The sequence below is a fragment of the Theobroma umbraticum genome, unplaced genomic scaffold (assembly GCF_002168275.2).
Source record: "Theobroma umbraticum cultivar Fairchild unplaced genomic scaffold, ASM216827v3 scaffold_95.0, whole genome shotgun sequence".
NCBI lineage: Eukaryota > Viridiplantae > Streptophyta > Magnoliopsida > Malvales > Malvaceae > Theobroma > Theobroma umbraticum.
The window spans coordinates 11,760,215-11,774,750 of record NW_018397257.1 but is presented as its reverse complement, the minus strand read 5'-3'; the positions used below and the strand labels follow the sequence as shown (position 1 = coordinate 11,774,750).

Sequence of the window (14,536 nt, the reverse complement as noted above, 5' to 3'; positions counted from 1 at the left end):
CATTGTATTTTATCAAATAACAACAATGAAATCTCTCGGTTTTTTTTTTGTATAATTTTATATTTAATTGTTGATGCATACAATAATAATCATGTAATAGATAATATGATTGTATTTCACACTTAGGTATTGTTATTTCGAATGTACAAATAGAGTTTATGATTATGAAATAAATGGTAAATTTTTAATGAAATCGATAAGTTGAAAAATAAAATGATAAGAAAATTCACCATTGTGCTTATCTATAAAAAAGTAAATCCATTAGTAAATTACTTGTAGAGTTAAGAGTGCATAGATTCGACATGTATAATAATAAGTACAGTAATTACTTGTAGGATGTAGTGCGTTGAATCATTTTATATTGTACTCATCTCTTTTTCAAGATATCATAAGCTTTGTTATAAATGGTTAATCAAAATCAATAATTTCGGTTTGAATTTCTTGTCATAGCCTAGATGACATATTAGAAGCATGTTACTCACGTATGAAAAAATCACGGGACCATAACTCTATTTCTCTTCACCAAATTGTTTCGAAAATGACAAATATATGTGGCCAGATGTTTCTTTATTTTTATTATTAGAAATTTGACAACTCTAGACTCACTTTTTCCACATTTTCCTGTTCCCTTGGATACTCATCATGGATCACATTGCTTCCAAAGGCCGACCCTTCATTAATTAATTTCCCCTTGTTTTGTTCATGATCATTTGACATAGAAGAGGAACAGAAATTCCCCAGCTAAGACTGGAGAGCAGTCATACGAATGTGGTCAGCTTGAATCCAGTCAAGTAGCAACATTCTGTTCTTTTGTTCTTTTACTCCCATCAAATAGCCTCCAAATAATTGAGCACTCCACGGTAGTTGGCTAAAGACAAATTGCCAAGGGACCCGACCTGGTTTTCATCAAGGCCATAGGGCATCAATATTTATTATAACAGACTAGTTACTTGGCCTAGGCAACCATTAGTATTCCACCATACGATATAGGTGGTCTATCTTTTCCGTGTGTTCTTAAAGAGATGAATTCAACTGCAAATAGGTTAACAAATATTTTACGCTAATTTTGTGATGATCTGATTATAGAACTCTTTTTTGGATTGTATGATTTTCAAACTCCTTATCTTTCTTTAATTATAATAAACATCTTCTTACTTTTTTAAAATAAAAATTACTAATAATAGTTATGATTTCCATGAATAATACGATATTTCCATATCAATAACATGAAAAAATAAATATAAGAAAAACTGACGTGCAAAACTCTTTTTATCAAACTAATTAATCATAAGCATGTATTCCTTAATCGTTATAAATAAACTTCAAGATTTGATTTGTCAAATATATAAGCACGCAAAAGAGTTTTTAAGTCATCACTATATAGTATGCTAGTTTCTAACAAGGATTTCCTATATACGTACGTAATTGGCTTCCGTAACTTGTTTTCCTATGATCTTTGTGAACTGTAAAATTTTCGGGTACGAGCGTAAAGGATCAAGGCCAGGAAGGTCCCAAGAAAGCCAAGTGAACCCCATAAAATGAAGGTCTTTCTGTAGCATTCCATGCCGAAGCATTTCCCATCTGCATTTCCTTCCTTGCGGTAAACAAGAGCTGCTAGGTAGCCAAAGAGTAAGGACCCAATAGGGATGTTCACCACCACAACGTTATGGTTCACGCCGAAATTTTTTGTCCCGAAGAGCTCTGTAGTTAGAGGTACGGAAATGGAAGTGATTGCTCCTGTACAAGCTCCATTGATTGGCGCCGTGCTTGATGTAAAGAGAGGGGTGGTGTTGTTGAGAAGTAAGAAGAAAGCTCCTCCTGTTGGACCATTTAGCTACACAAAAGCAGTTCTTGGTATCATGTATTTTCTCCTGAAAAAAATTCAAAGTAATTTAAAAGGTTTTTAATCTGTATTGGGCATTGCATTTTATCAGAAAGAAAAGGAAATAGTTACTGAACGGTTGTCCAATTCATTAATAGGCTCCTTCAATGCATCAACAGATTGGCATTCTGTGCTTTAAAGAGCCTGCAGCTGGAGGTCAATAACACCCCCAATTGCTTGTGACAACCAAACGATATGAAAGTGAAGACGAAAAAGAAAGTTACTGTAGGAAGTTGAGATTTTCTTGCCTTGAGAAGAAGTAATCCAGAAGTGATGGAATGAGACGGCCAAAGAAACCAAACGAAGAAGATAATGAAACTAGAGCAGAAGCTGAACATCTACGAGATTCAGCTACTTGTCCCAAGTTGTTGCAGAACACCAGCCCTAGTGTAATACCAAAAAGATAAACAAAGAAATACAACCAAAAATTCAATCTCCTTACCATCAACTTCACACCGATCTCCTCTATCACACTGATCTCATTTGTTTCACTTATTTCACCATCTCCACTTTCACTTAACTCATCAGTTTCTCTGATGTTCTCCCTAAAACTTAAATCAAAAGGGTTCTCTCTTGTTTCGCGTATGCTTTCTGTCTCTTTCACCGCTCTCTCCATTTTCTCCAGGGAAACATTCTCCTCTACATAAACTTTTTCCGCTCTGTTATATCCCAATCTTGCTACAATCAGTTGCCTGATTTGCTGTCCTAGAGGAATTAGAAGTGGGGCTAATAGCAACGCTACAATACCAACTAAGCTAGTAAATGGTGATAACCAGCTTGATGCTGATCCCAAGCTGCCCATGACAGCAAAGACTCCTGTGGCTACTGTTATGACAAGAATCATTATGAGCGCAACTTTGGTCCTCTTGGTCTTTCCAACATTAATAACTCTAACTATTGGTGCGGCTATGACACTAACTGTGAATGGTAAGACAGAGCTAAGAAAAAGATAGGCTCTTGCTCTCTGGACGGGTGACGAAGGGACGACAACATCCACAATATCTGTGTAGATTTTGGCACTTAATCCTAGGTAGCTACCTGTCAATCCTATGGCGAGTTGACGATCCAGAGGAAAGTTTCTAATAATAACTAGGTAAGAAACGGTGTTGATCCAGCAAATGCTATTTCCTGCCAGAATAGTGAGGAAGAAAATGAGACCATAAGGCAAGTTGGAGATACGGCCTATCAGGAAGAGATATTGCAGTCCATAACCGATCAACCCGACAGCTGAACCAAGGATAAGGACTAGCCATATGGGCAAGTACTTGGCTGCAATACCTGATAGCCACCCAAACAGCTTACCGGCATCAGAGGCAAAGGCAAGATTGTTGAGCTGAATTTGTGATATAGAGAGGAGGTTCTTGAGTTGGGATGAGTAAGCAGGGAAATTGGTGTTGGTTCCATTTATGGATTGAAGCCAAATGATCCCCACAAGGCTAAGCCATTGAAGAGCAGGTCGCGGCATAGCAAGAGCCAGGGATTTCTAAAACTGAAAAAATGACTTGACTTGTGTAGGAAGTGATTGGCGTATTTAAAGGGAGGGTAAAGTGATTGGGAGAGAGATGGAACCAGTAACGTTGGCGATGGAGAACGAATCGAGGACGTGACTTCTGCACCAAATATGAAGTTGTTTTTGCATCTCTACCACACATCTTAAGAATTGCAATTAATGAATTTGATGTGTGTTGGTGCATGACCTAGAGGGAAACATCAGTTCTTATATATGTCTATATTATGTACAATGATTGATGTACATTTCTGACTATGAGAGTTTTACCAGATATATAGATTTAACATGCAGTAGGGAAGGCATATAGTTAAATTTTGAAATAGTCAAACTGCTTCCATTGCAGAACCTAGCACATTCCTATTAATGTTCACTCAACTAATTTTTATCTTATCAATCTGTAAAAAGGGTTAATTTGATTGATCCTCATATCTGCAGTAAAAAGAGTTCTCTATGGTAAAATTGTATGAGTTCAATGGTGATTGGTGAGCAATCATTCGTGCAGGAGATGTGAACCATATGCAGGCCACAGCATGATTATTTTGAACCATCCACAAAATTGGGTCCACTTCCGGTAGAAATCTATCTAGTTAACCTTAAAGGGAGGAAACAATCAATGTGAACTTCTCCAGGACAGATATTACGCCTGCTAGTGGTGATCATTTCATCATCACCACTCAGCTGAAAGTTTTCTTGGAATATCCTGTAGTGAGGCTGAATGGTGAGGGCAACTTGTTCTGTTCAATGTGTCCTCGTAATCCATGCCTTGCGTATATTGTGGAAATCTCAAGCTTTAATCACCCCCTCTGGGCTAAGTGGGAAAAAGAACAGAAATAAATAAAAGGCTAATGTACTGATTGATGAAGTAAAAATTTCATGGCCATTTGTGTAATCGTTGGAACATTAATACGTTGAAATGAGGTAGGTGCTGGCATTTACTAGAATTTTAACTCTGGACTCGGACATGTGGTCGAACTAATTAGTGATTGCCACCGTCCATAATTCCTTTATTTTGTTCCAGTACCTCTATATTCTAAAATATTACACAAGTCTCACCCTTGGGTTATTCAGTAGACCTTTAACTAAATTTCAGTTTTCAATCAATGTATGTGGGATAACTGTATGTGTTTATTATTTGCGTATGAAATATGAGCACACATATGAATGCACAGATGAGCTGATGAAAAGCACTTTCCCGTATTGGTTGGAGACAGTCAACCTAATGAAGCTGACAGAGGCTGTTCTGTGGGGTTTTGTTTGTAACTTTGGCTTAATTCATAGCACTTTTCATGCTAGGGACTTGTCCTACATGATCAGGCCATTCTACTACCAGAAAATGGGTAGTTTTTGTAAAAAAAACAGAAGCTGACAGTCCCTTACTTTTGAGGCAAGATTGCTCAAGGGGTTTCATTTATAATTGCGGCCAACAATTTGCAGAATGCACAAGCACATCACCATATCTCTCTGCATGTTAAAGAGGGTTTTAAGTCAAGTGACTAGAGCTTTCCTTGCAGAACTTTTCTCTGCAATTTCGTTGAAAACGTAGTTTGCGCAGCAAACTCTGCATAGACAAACTTACAGATGAAGAACGTAGTACTTACTTTGCCTTTTACTAATAATGGATTGAAAGGAAACTATTAGGACATAGGTGTCCGATTCCATCAGGCATAAGACAAACCTCCCTTAATCCAGAATTTAAACAGAGCATTTTTTTCTTCTTTTGGTGGATAAATAAAACGTTGGTCCGCAGTTACACTTGTAACCGGCCCAACACATCTATTCTCCTCGTGAGAAGCAGATTAATGCAGTTTTGAGCTCCAGAAGATCACCCATGCAAGCCTTGACACCAGCATCTGTAGCCGGTTTAGAATGAAGGTTGGTCAAGTCTTGAGTTTTGACCCTGGAAAAATGGTTGAGAATATTCTGAGACCAGTTTACATTCAGTCTTTCAAGTTCTTTGACAGAAGAACAAGAAAGTCAAACCAAAGAGCATAGGGTGAAGTAAAATGCACACATTAACTTTTTGAAGAGAAAATTCAGATGAATTCATAACTTGTCTCCTCTTTCAAGGGAATAATTGAAACACTGATTAAGAAATTAGCTACCTAATGGAACCCTGGCCGCCTCAGAGGGTGAATAATGAAAAGAAATCTGGTGGAATACTCAGTTGGTCATGTAAGTTTGAGTCATCTGTCTGTCACAGTCAGAATCCTAAATACAAAAACCGGCTTTATTTTTCCCTGTACATGTCCAAAATTAGTCAACTTATATGGTGGTATCAATGATGTAACATACATGGACCTGCTGATAGTAATAAGGCATGTTCATAGTCTAAAGAGACACTACCTGAATGAGCTCTCCTCTGCCTGCCCTTGACAGCTTGAACAAAAATTTCACGACGGCCGGCAGCTATTTCATGTCAATAATGTGCCAATTTCAATGTATTTGACCAATAATCCCTTACACATGAGAACGCTGAAGGGGAACTAAACTCAGGATCGGGCTCTTATACCCACGTTTGATCTGTGTCTGTCACCTGGTAGCTTTAGTAGTTAACCAGCATTGACAGAAATGTCTCCAATTTTGGCCTCAGCAAAACATAAACTGTTCTGTTCATGGATCCTGAGAATAATGACCATTACTTTATGTCTTACAATTCAAAACCAGCACTTTGAATTATAATTATAACATTACGTGTGCACCTGCTTCGACCAGTGTCCCATGGAACCGTTCAAGAATTAATCCATACACCATCAATTTCTCTGTCAGGGAAAAACATGGTTTTACAACAAACCTTGACCTTGTTCCAACCCCTTTCAATTATAAGTCAATAGATACAGCTTCTCTGCACCTCTCCCAAGCTGGCAGTAGCTGGTCTCTCTGAATGAAATTGTGTCATTGTTCATAAGGGAGACGTATTTGGAATATAAAACAATGCAGGCCAAATAGCAGCTGCTTGTCTCTACAGGAATATAAAACTGGAATCAGTTTTTGTATTCTCTACAGAAAGAATACAGTCAACTAAGATAAATTGCAGCAAAACACTACCAAAACAGCTTAGAGCAATCTAAATCCATAGTTGGAAAAAGCTATAAAACCACCTACAGTGTAGAGAAAGCTATCATGTTGAATATATACATATATATAGAATAAGAACAGAGAGGAATGATTGCTTTGTTTTGTACTATGAATGCCATTTTTTAACGTTTCATGTCACTGTTGACTAGTAATATCAGTTTCTGTGCCATGTAAAAATTTGTCTTGGCCTCCAAAATAAATGAACAACATCAAAAATAACACTGTTACAACAGAGTACTGCAATTCCGCTTATAATCAGCAGAAACACAAACTGTTACAAAAGATTTCCTTTGGGCTTATTCACTGCATTGGTTCACCTAGCTCCCATTGATGTAAGCCTTGCTTTGAAGACCAAGTAAAGTCAAACACTTAGGTGACGTTTGGTATCAAGGATGTAAAGCACATTCCTTGCAATGTGGCTTATTAAATTACATTGCAGTGTTTGTTTTGTAACAGACCACTGCAATGTAAGATTGCAATGCAATTACATTACAGCTAATGTATGTAATGTGATTGCAGTTCAAAACCAATGCAATCACATTACATTGCACTCTGTAATGTTCTTAAAGACAATTTTACCTTTTAACTTTATTACTTTATTAAAAATATTTTATAATATTATAATTAAAATAAAAAATATTAAAATAAAATATATAATATAAGAATAAAAATTAAAATAAAATAAAATATAAAAAATATATTAAAGAAATGAAAATAAAATATATAAAAATATAATAATAAATAAAAAAAATATATGACATTAAAAATATATTTAAGAAATGATATTATATAAAAATTAATAATAAAATATAAATATATTAAAAATAAAAAATAAAATATTATACTAATAAATAAAAATAAAATATATGATATTAAAAATATATTTAAGAAATGATATTATATAAAAATTAATAATAAAAATATAAATATATTAGACTTATATTTTAATAATTAAGGGTAATTTTAACAATTAACATTACATTCCTACTAAAGTACTTGTAAACCAAACACTGTAATGTTATCTTTTCTGTATTTTAATTATTATTTTACTTGTATACCAAACACTGTAATATTATTTTCCCTGTAATCACATCGTTTGCAATCACATTACCTGTAATCACATTGCATTGTAATGTACTAAACGCCACTTTAGTGGAGGACCATACTTTGGAGGTTAAGTCTGATAGTTTACTTGGGCCAGCGTATCTTGTGATGGGCCAGGAAACAGACTGGCAAATAAAAATAAAATTGTGCCATAATCTATATAATATAGCCGGAGTGATGACTTATCGACCATGCTAAGGCACATACCGTATTGTCTTCACGTGATTGATGACTTACCTACCAGAAGAATGCTGTAGTTAAAAGATATGGAAATGGAAGTGATTGCTCCTGTGTACAAGCTCCTATGATGGCGGTGCTGATGTAAAGGGAGAGGTTGGTGGTGTAGACAAGTAAGAAGAAAGCTCCTCTTGTTGGGACCATTAATGCTACCACAAAAGCAGCACTAGTTCTTCGTATCATGCATTTTTTCCTGAAAAATTCAAGGTAATTAAAAGGTTTTTAATCTATTTTTCCATTGCATTTTATCAGGAATAGTTACCCAACCGTTATCCAATTCACTAATATGCTATTTTGGCATGTCGCTGGAGGACCGGAATATCTCAGGCTATACACATGATTGACAGGTAATTAAGTGCCAAAATCTACACGGATATTGGGGATGTTGTCCCTTCTTCACCCGTCCAAGTAGCAACAACCTGTCTTTCCCTTAGCTCTGTCCTTGTTGGTCTTGCCAACATTAATAACTCTAACCACTGGCACAGCTACGACACTAGCTGTGAATGGCAAGACAGACCTAAGAAAAAGATAGGCTCTTGCTCTCTGGACGGGTGAAGAATATCTGTGTAGAGTTTGGCACTTAATCCCGGGCAGCTACTTGTCAATCCTAATAATAACTAGCTAAGAAACGGTGTTGATCATGCTATTTCCTGCCAGTGGTAAGGAAGAAAATGATATATGGCCTATTAGGAAGAGTTATTGCAGTCCATAACCGATCAACCCGAGAGCTGAACCAAGGATAAGGACTAGCCATATGGGCAGCAGTGCTTGCAAGCCACCCAAACAGCTTACCGGCGTTGTTAAGTTGCAGTTGTGATATAAATGTAACCAAAGTGGGTTTATATATGAACCAGGACACTGCTGATCCATGACTTACCTACCAAAGTGGGACACGGGAGGGGCAGGGGATATCTGATCCATGACTTACCTGCCAAAGTGGGTTTATGTATGAATGAGTTGAGTGAAGGTACTGGAGATGATGACATAAGTAAAACAAATTAGATCAGTGTCATAGGGGACAAGTAGCTGAATCTCGTGGATGTTCAACTTCTGCTCTAGTTTCATTATCTTCTTCATTTGGTTTCTTTGGCCGTCTCAGTCCATCTCTTCTGGATTACTTCTTCTCAAGGCAAGATAATCTCAACTTCCCTACAGTGACATTCTTTTTCGTCTTCACTTTCATATCGTTTGGTTGTCACAGGGCAATTGGGGGGGTTATTGACCTCTAGCTGCAGGCTCTTTAAGGCACAGAATGCCAATCTGTTGATGCATTGAAGGAGCCTATTAATGAATTTGACAACCGTTCAGTAACTATTTCCTTTTCTTTCTGATTAATTGCAATGCCAAAAATAGATTAAAAACCTTTTAATTACTTTGAATTTTTTTCGGGAGAAAATACATGATACCAAGGACTGCTTTTGTGGTAGCATTAATGGTCCCAACAGGAGGAGCTTTCATCTTACTTATCAACACCACCAACCTCTCTCTTTACATCAGCACCGCCATCATAGGAGCTTGTACAGGAGCAATCACTTCCATTCCCGTACCTCTAACTACAGAGCTCTTCGGGGTAACAAATTTCGGCATTAACCGTCACGTTGTGGTGGTGAACTCCCCCCGTTGGATCCCTCCTCTTTGGCTACCTAGCAGCTCTTATTTACCGCGAGGAAGGAATGCAGATTGGGTTCACTTGGTTTTCTTGGGACCTTCCTGGCCTTGATCCTTGATGCTCGTATCCGAAAATTTTACGGTTCACAAAGATCATAGGAAAAGAAATTATAGAAGCTAATTATGTAAGTATATAGGAAAGCCTTGTCAGAAACTAGTATCCTATATAGTGATGACTTAAAACTCTTTTAAGCACTAATATATTTGACAAATCAACTCTTGGAACTTATAATGATTAAGGACTGTATATATTTGATTAGTTTGATTAAAGGGTGTTTTGCACGTTATTTTATTTTTATATTTATTTTTTTATGTTATTCGATATAGAAATATCATTTTATATTATTATAAGTAAAGAAGGATAAAGAATTTAAAAATTATACGGTTGTATAATCAGCTTATCACAAGATAACATGAAGTGTCTGAATTGTATCCCAAACTGTCTGCTTTCATTGTTGCTTCCATTTTGTGGCACTGAATTTGGTTGAGACCTGATCTTTGGTGTTTGCGGCAGCCAGGGTTGTTGAAATGTTTAGCTAACCCATGGCTTTTCTCAATTAATCCTGGGTCTGGCCATGGCTGCTGCCACATTCTCTGACTGACCACACCATCAAAGTTGTTGCAGCAGCAGTAAACCAGTGCCCCCTCTGCTGCATGCTCTGCTATATCACCAACTTTATCTGCAAGAGAATGAAGAAGGGTTCCAAAACTCAGCCATGAGAAAGCATAAACCCAATTTTTGAAGCTAGCCTGGAGTACACGTAAGCAAACTAGTGTAAGCTTGCGGCGCATTTTAGCACGCTTAAATTCTTATTTTTTAAAAGAAATCCGGACCAAACCCCCTACCTATATAAGCTTAGTCCACCCAAATCTGCAGAAGAAAAAGAGGACATGAACAGCCCAACAGTCCCGCTTCCCCTTGAAGAAGCTTAAACCCTAACCTCAGGGCAAGCAAAACAGCCATCAAAATTGAATCGAAGTTCATGGCAAGCAACGGTGAAAACTCTTCAGCGACGCTCCAATCGACGACGATAAGCCTGTGATTGTCAGGGTTAAACGCAAAGTCTCTCAGTCACGTCTCGATGCTTTCTGTCAGTTGTTTCTTTTCATTCTCTCCTTTTTTGTCATCTTTTGTTGCCTGCATAAACTATAAAGTATAAAGAAGGGATTTTTAAACCGGGCAATTTTGAAAATTTAGGGGATGTTTGTTTGTTGCAGGGCTGGAAATCAATGAGAGACCTTTGAAGCGCCCTTTTCTGATTTTCAGAAGCTATCCATATCTGAATCGTCCCAAAAAGGTTCCTTTTTTTTTTGCTTCTTCCTGTTGAAATTTAGATATGGGATTGTAGTTTCTTTGAAATGAAGTCAAGGGTCGTTCTTTCTTTGCATGCTCCGTAGTTAGAAGTTCTAGAATTGACGCAATGGTATTGTTCTGTATCAGAGGAGTTGAAGAGTAAGAAACTATTTGTGCGGCATGTCAATACGGTTATAAGCTCTGAGGCCACAGTTGATATTGTGCAATCTTTTATGGTGGGTGCAGCAATCAATATGTTGGTATCTTTTTCCTTCGGTTATGCTAGAGCGCACTTCTTGAGCATATCTTTGTTTAGCCAGTTGGCCATTCTCATGTCAACTCGTTTGTTAGTTTCTTGTCATGTCCGGCTTTACAACACATGTCAAAAAGTTTATGTTGTGTGTTTCTTTGACAGCCCAGTTCTTGGGATGCTACTACCGGTAATGCAAAGAGTCAGAAAGGAAGGCACCCTCATAAAACAGATAATGTAATCTCTCCCTTTCTCTATTCCCTGTCTCCCCAAGCAATGCAATCATGCTTGCTTCTTGGATGCGGAGGTGGTTGATCTGTATCCTAATGCTTTGGCTTTTTGATTTTGATGTCTGCAGCGACAAGAGCAGCTATCTAAATCCATCCGAAAGCAAGAGGTAGTTTACTGTCAGATGCTTTGGCACTTCCTGTTTATATATCGGCAATAATATCCTTATTCTTCTTGAAAAGAGAGTCGTATTTGTTGATTATTCGTATCCTTTTTGTTTTCTATCATGGATCTTTGGGAATTGCTTCTGAAGTGTTCATCTTATGGCTTTCATCCTTCACTTTTTGTTCTGACTGTTTGGCTCTTAGATTTGTTTTAAGCAAGGCCAAATGTTTACACGACATGCTATTATGTGATCTAAGAAGGAAATAGGAAAAGCGGATCTAATGTACCCAAACTAGCATTCTAGTGGTTAATTCTGTTTCCTTTTTGCCTTCTAGTTTCATATTTACATAGTTTCACGGCAGTGTTTTTTTTTTTTTAGGAAATTGCAAAAAATGCTCGTTTTGAACAATTATGGCGGAGCAGGAAGGGTAAAAAAGAAGCAGTAGATGATATGTACCATTTCTATGATGTTTTTCGTGTTGATGTTGAGGAAAGCTCCAATAGCATGCAAGCTGAGGAGTAAGCATGTTTTAAAATTTATTTACGTATAAGTTAAAGACTCATTGCCAAAAATTGATCAAATCTCCTTGATTTTACTGCAGAGAGATATCCTTGGATGATTGCAAGCTTTTATCTAGTTATTTGCCTCTATTGAGAGAGTGTATTCCTACAGCTGCTGCTGAAATTGAATCTGATATACGAGCTTACATGTTTGAAAAAGGTTGTGAATTGTAAATTTGTTTTATGAAGAACTACTATATACTGCAATGTTTTATGGCCTTTCAGCTGCTATCGTGTTTGGCTTTTGAGTCCTTTTGATCTTTCATAATGGAATAAATTCTAATATGGTTTTGGCGAAGCCGATTTCACTACCTTTCCGCTGCAATGTTGTTCTACTATAGAATTGGCATTATTTGAGCCCTTTTTAGTACATCAGAGGAGGCTTAATGTTGGTTTATGTTCTTGAGGACTGTGACATGTTATTTTCTTTTGTACTTGATATGCAGATGAATATGTGTATGACTACTACACTGTGAAGGATGACATGGACGTAGATGAGGACACAGCTTCAAATCCATTCCCACTGTAAGAATTACATAATCTATTTTCTTCACCCCTCTCTCTCTCTCTCTTTCTCTCTCTCTGTCTTATTGAAACTGATGCATAATCTTGTTTCAGGGTACAGGTGGATGATGAGGATTTCTATGACGTGCCATATGAGTCAGAATATGATAGTGAAGATTCGAATGGTAATCTTACAATCTACTTTTTTGTCACCAATTTTAGAATGCCCTTGTATGACTTGTTTGTTCTCTTTTGTGGTTTGTAGCTGAAGATAATCCAAGAAATGATTATCCTGATGAAATATCTGAAGAGGAAGAGGGAGAGGATGAGGATGCGAAGAGTAGAGCCTCTGATCAATCAGAAGAGGGAAGTGATCATACTAGTAACAAGTCTTCAGAAGTTGGGGATGTGAGGTGCAATAGATTCGTGGAAGATGGACACCTGTTTTATGAAGATGACATTTATGATGGTTACTATGATGATGCTAATCATTTTCGTAATGGTAATAGTGACGATGATACTGAGGGTGAAGATTGGAGATGGTCCTACAGGTGAAATATGGATTTAGTGGGTAATTAGAGCTAGTTGTTTGGAGATCATGTTAGATCATACATTATTTTGTTGCATTTAGTTCTTTTCACAATTATGATCCAAATGGATTCAGTGTTGCTAGGAAATCAGCTTTTAGAACTAATTACATCATGGCTGTTGTTGATATCCTAGTTCTGTTACTTTTTGTTGTTGGTTATGGGATCTTTTTGCCTTGTTTGTACTTTCTTCTCTGGTGCTACCAAAAAACTAAAGAGGACTACTCATCCGTCATCACCATTCTGCGACAAACACCAACTCTATTTGAACGAAAGTAGCAAATGATCATCCAAGAGGCGAGTACCAAAGAGAATTTCCCGGTGGAGGGATTGTGGCCGTAAAGATGATGTTGCTATGAAATATGCATGGATTAAGTTACACTCTGTTTTCACCCAAGCCTGAAAATCTAAGCGACCACCTATTCCATGAAAACCAATAGCTTTAGAAGCAGTTTATCATTGATTTTAGTCTTGTGATACACAACCTGTTGAGTTCTAAGGGGCTTGTTAATTAATTACAGATTGCTTTGTCAAGTCCAGATTGTAATGGATGATTAATGAACAAAAACAATATGAATCAACATAAACATAAAAATGTCTTGCAAAGAACTTAGATACTGTCACAGATTCGAAACACTTGTGTCAGTAGTTCAATACCCAACTCGGTAAGTCTTGCAAAGTGAAAGTGGGACATCGCACTGATGCAAACCTTCCTTGCGGACAATCTCCCTAGGTCTGGTTTATTTCAGAAGTTTGCATCTGTATGTCTTACAACGTTGTTCAACCTCCATCACCGTGACAATTTAACCAAGTTTCTGGTTTTCCTTGTCATTTTAGCACCATAACACACTCAATACTGTTGTATTTTGTCTCTCAGTTCATACTGTATGTATGAATACAGATGATGAGAGCAGATCATTTGTATCAAATGTAATTCCCGCGTTCATACAGCAAACGTATACAGCTCTATAATGCATGGCTTGCTGGCGTCAGATTACCTATGTTCATTACTTCCCTTAAGCAAGGGTCCCTTCTGTTTTTCCTTCACATACGGTTGTTGGTGTAGTATGATACTATGGAGAGGTCATGATTACATCATTCCATCTTTTCTTCGGGCACTCGTTTTATTGCAAGAATTTCCTTTTACCAGGAAAATGGTTTCAAAAATCTGTTTGCCTTTTAGCCATTAACAGAATGTAATGAACAATCCATCCAATCAACAACGGAAGAATCAACAGTTGATGAAATGGAAAACAGGCTGAAAAATGGGAGCCTCTTAATTGTGCTTGACTTCATAAATTAAACACTCCTCTCTACAAAGTCTTTTATCCAAAAGGTCAGATGTAAAGTTAGATTATATAACAATGATTTTCTATTGGAAACCTTCTCACATGTTGGTGTAAGTGGATGCAATATTTTCCAACTCTGCTCATACTCCACTAAAAATGGTCTGCCGCCATTGGCTAATCAA

The 14,536-nt window shown here is 37.1% G+C and overlaps 2 protein-coding genes across 2 annotated transcripts; one reads left to right on the top strand and one right to left on the bottom strand.

Annotated features, from left to right (window-relative positions):
* Positions 1 to 1,251: 1,251 nt before the first annotated feature.
* Positions 1,252 to 3,456, bottom strand: LOC110412452 (Major facilitator superfamily protein). The gene is given in 2 exon segments (XM_021422983.2): positions 1,252 to 1,871; positions 2,131 to 3,456. Coding segments are annotated over 2 exon segments (1,641 nt in total). The 5' UTR covers positions 3,348 to 3,456; the 3' UTR covers positions 1,252 to 1,447.
* Positions 3,457 to 9,947: 6,491 nt separating this feature from the next.
* On the top strand, positions 9,948 to 13,233 carry RDM4 (RNA-directed DNA methylation 4). Its single transcript, XM_021422623.2, is given in 12 exon segments — positions 9,948 to 10,502; positions 10,505 to 10,567; positions 10,695 to 10,730; positions 10,733 to 10,774; positions 10,918 to 11,006; positions 11,186 to 11,257; positions 11,379 to 11,417; positions 11,793 to 11,932; positions 12,016 to 12,134; positions 12,421 to 12,499; positions 12,593 to 12,663; positions 12,744 to 13,233. Coding segments are annotated over 12 exon segments (1,083 nt in total). The 5' UTR covers positions 9,948 to 10,459; the 3' UTR covers positions 13,034 to 13,233.
* Positions 13,234 to 14,536: the final 1,303 nt, after the last annotated feature.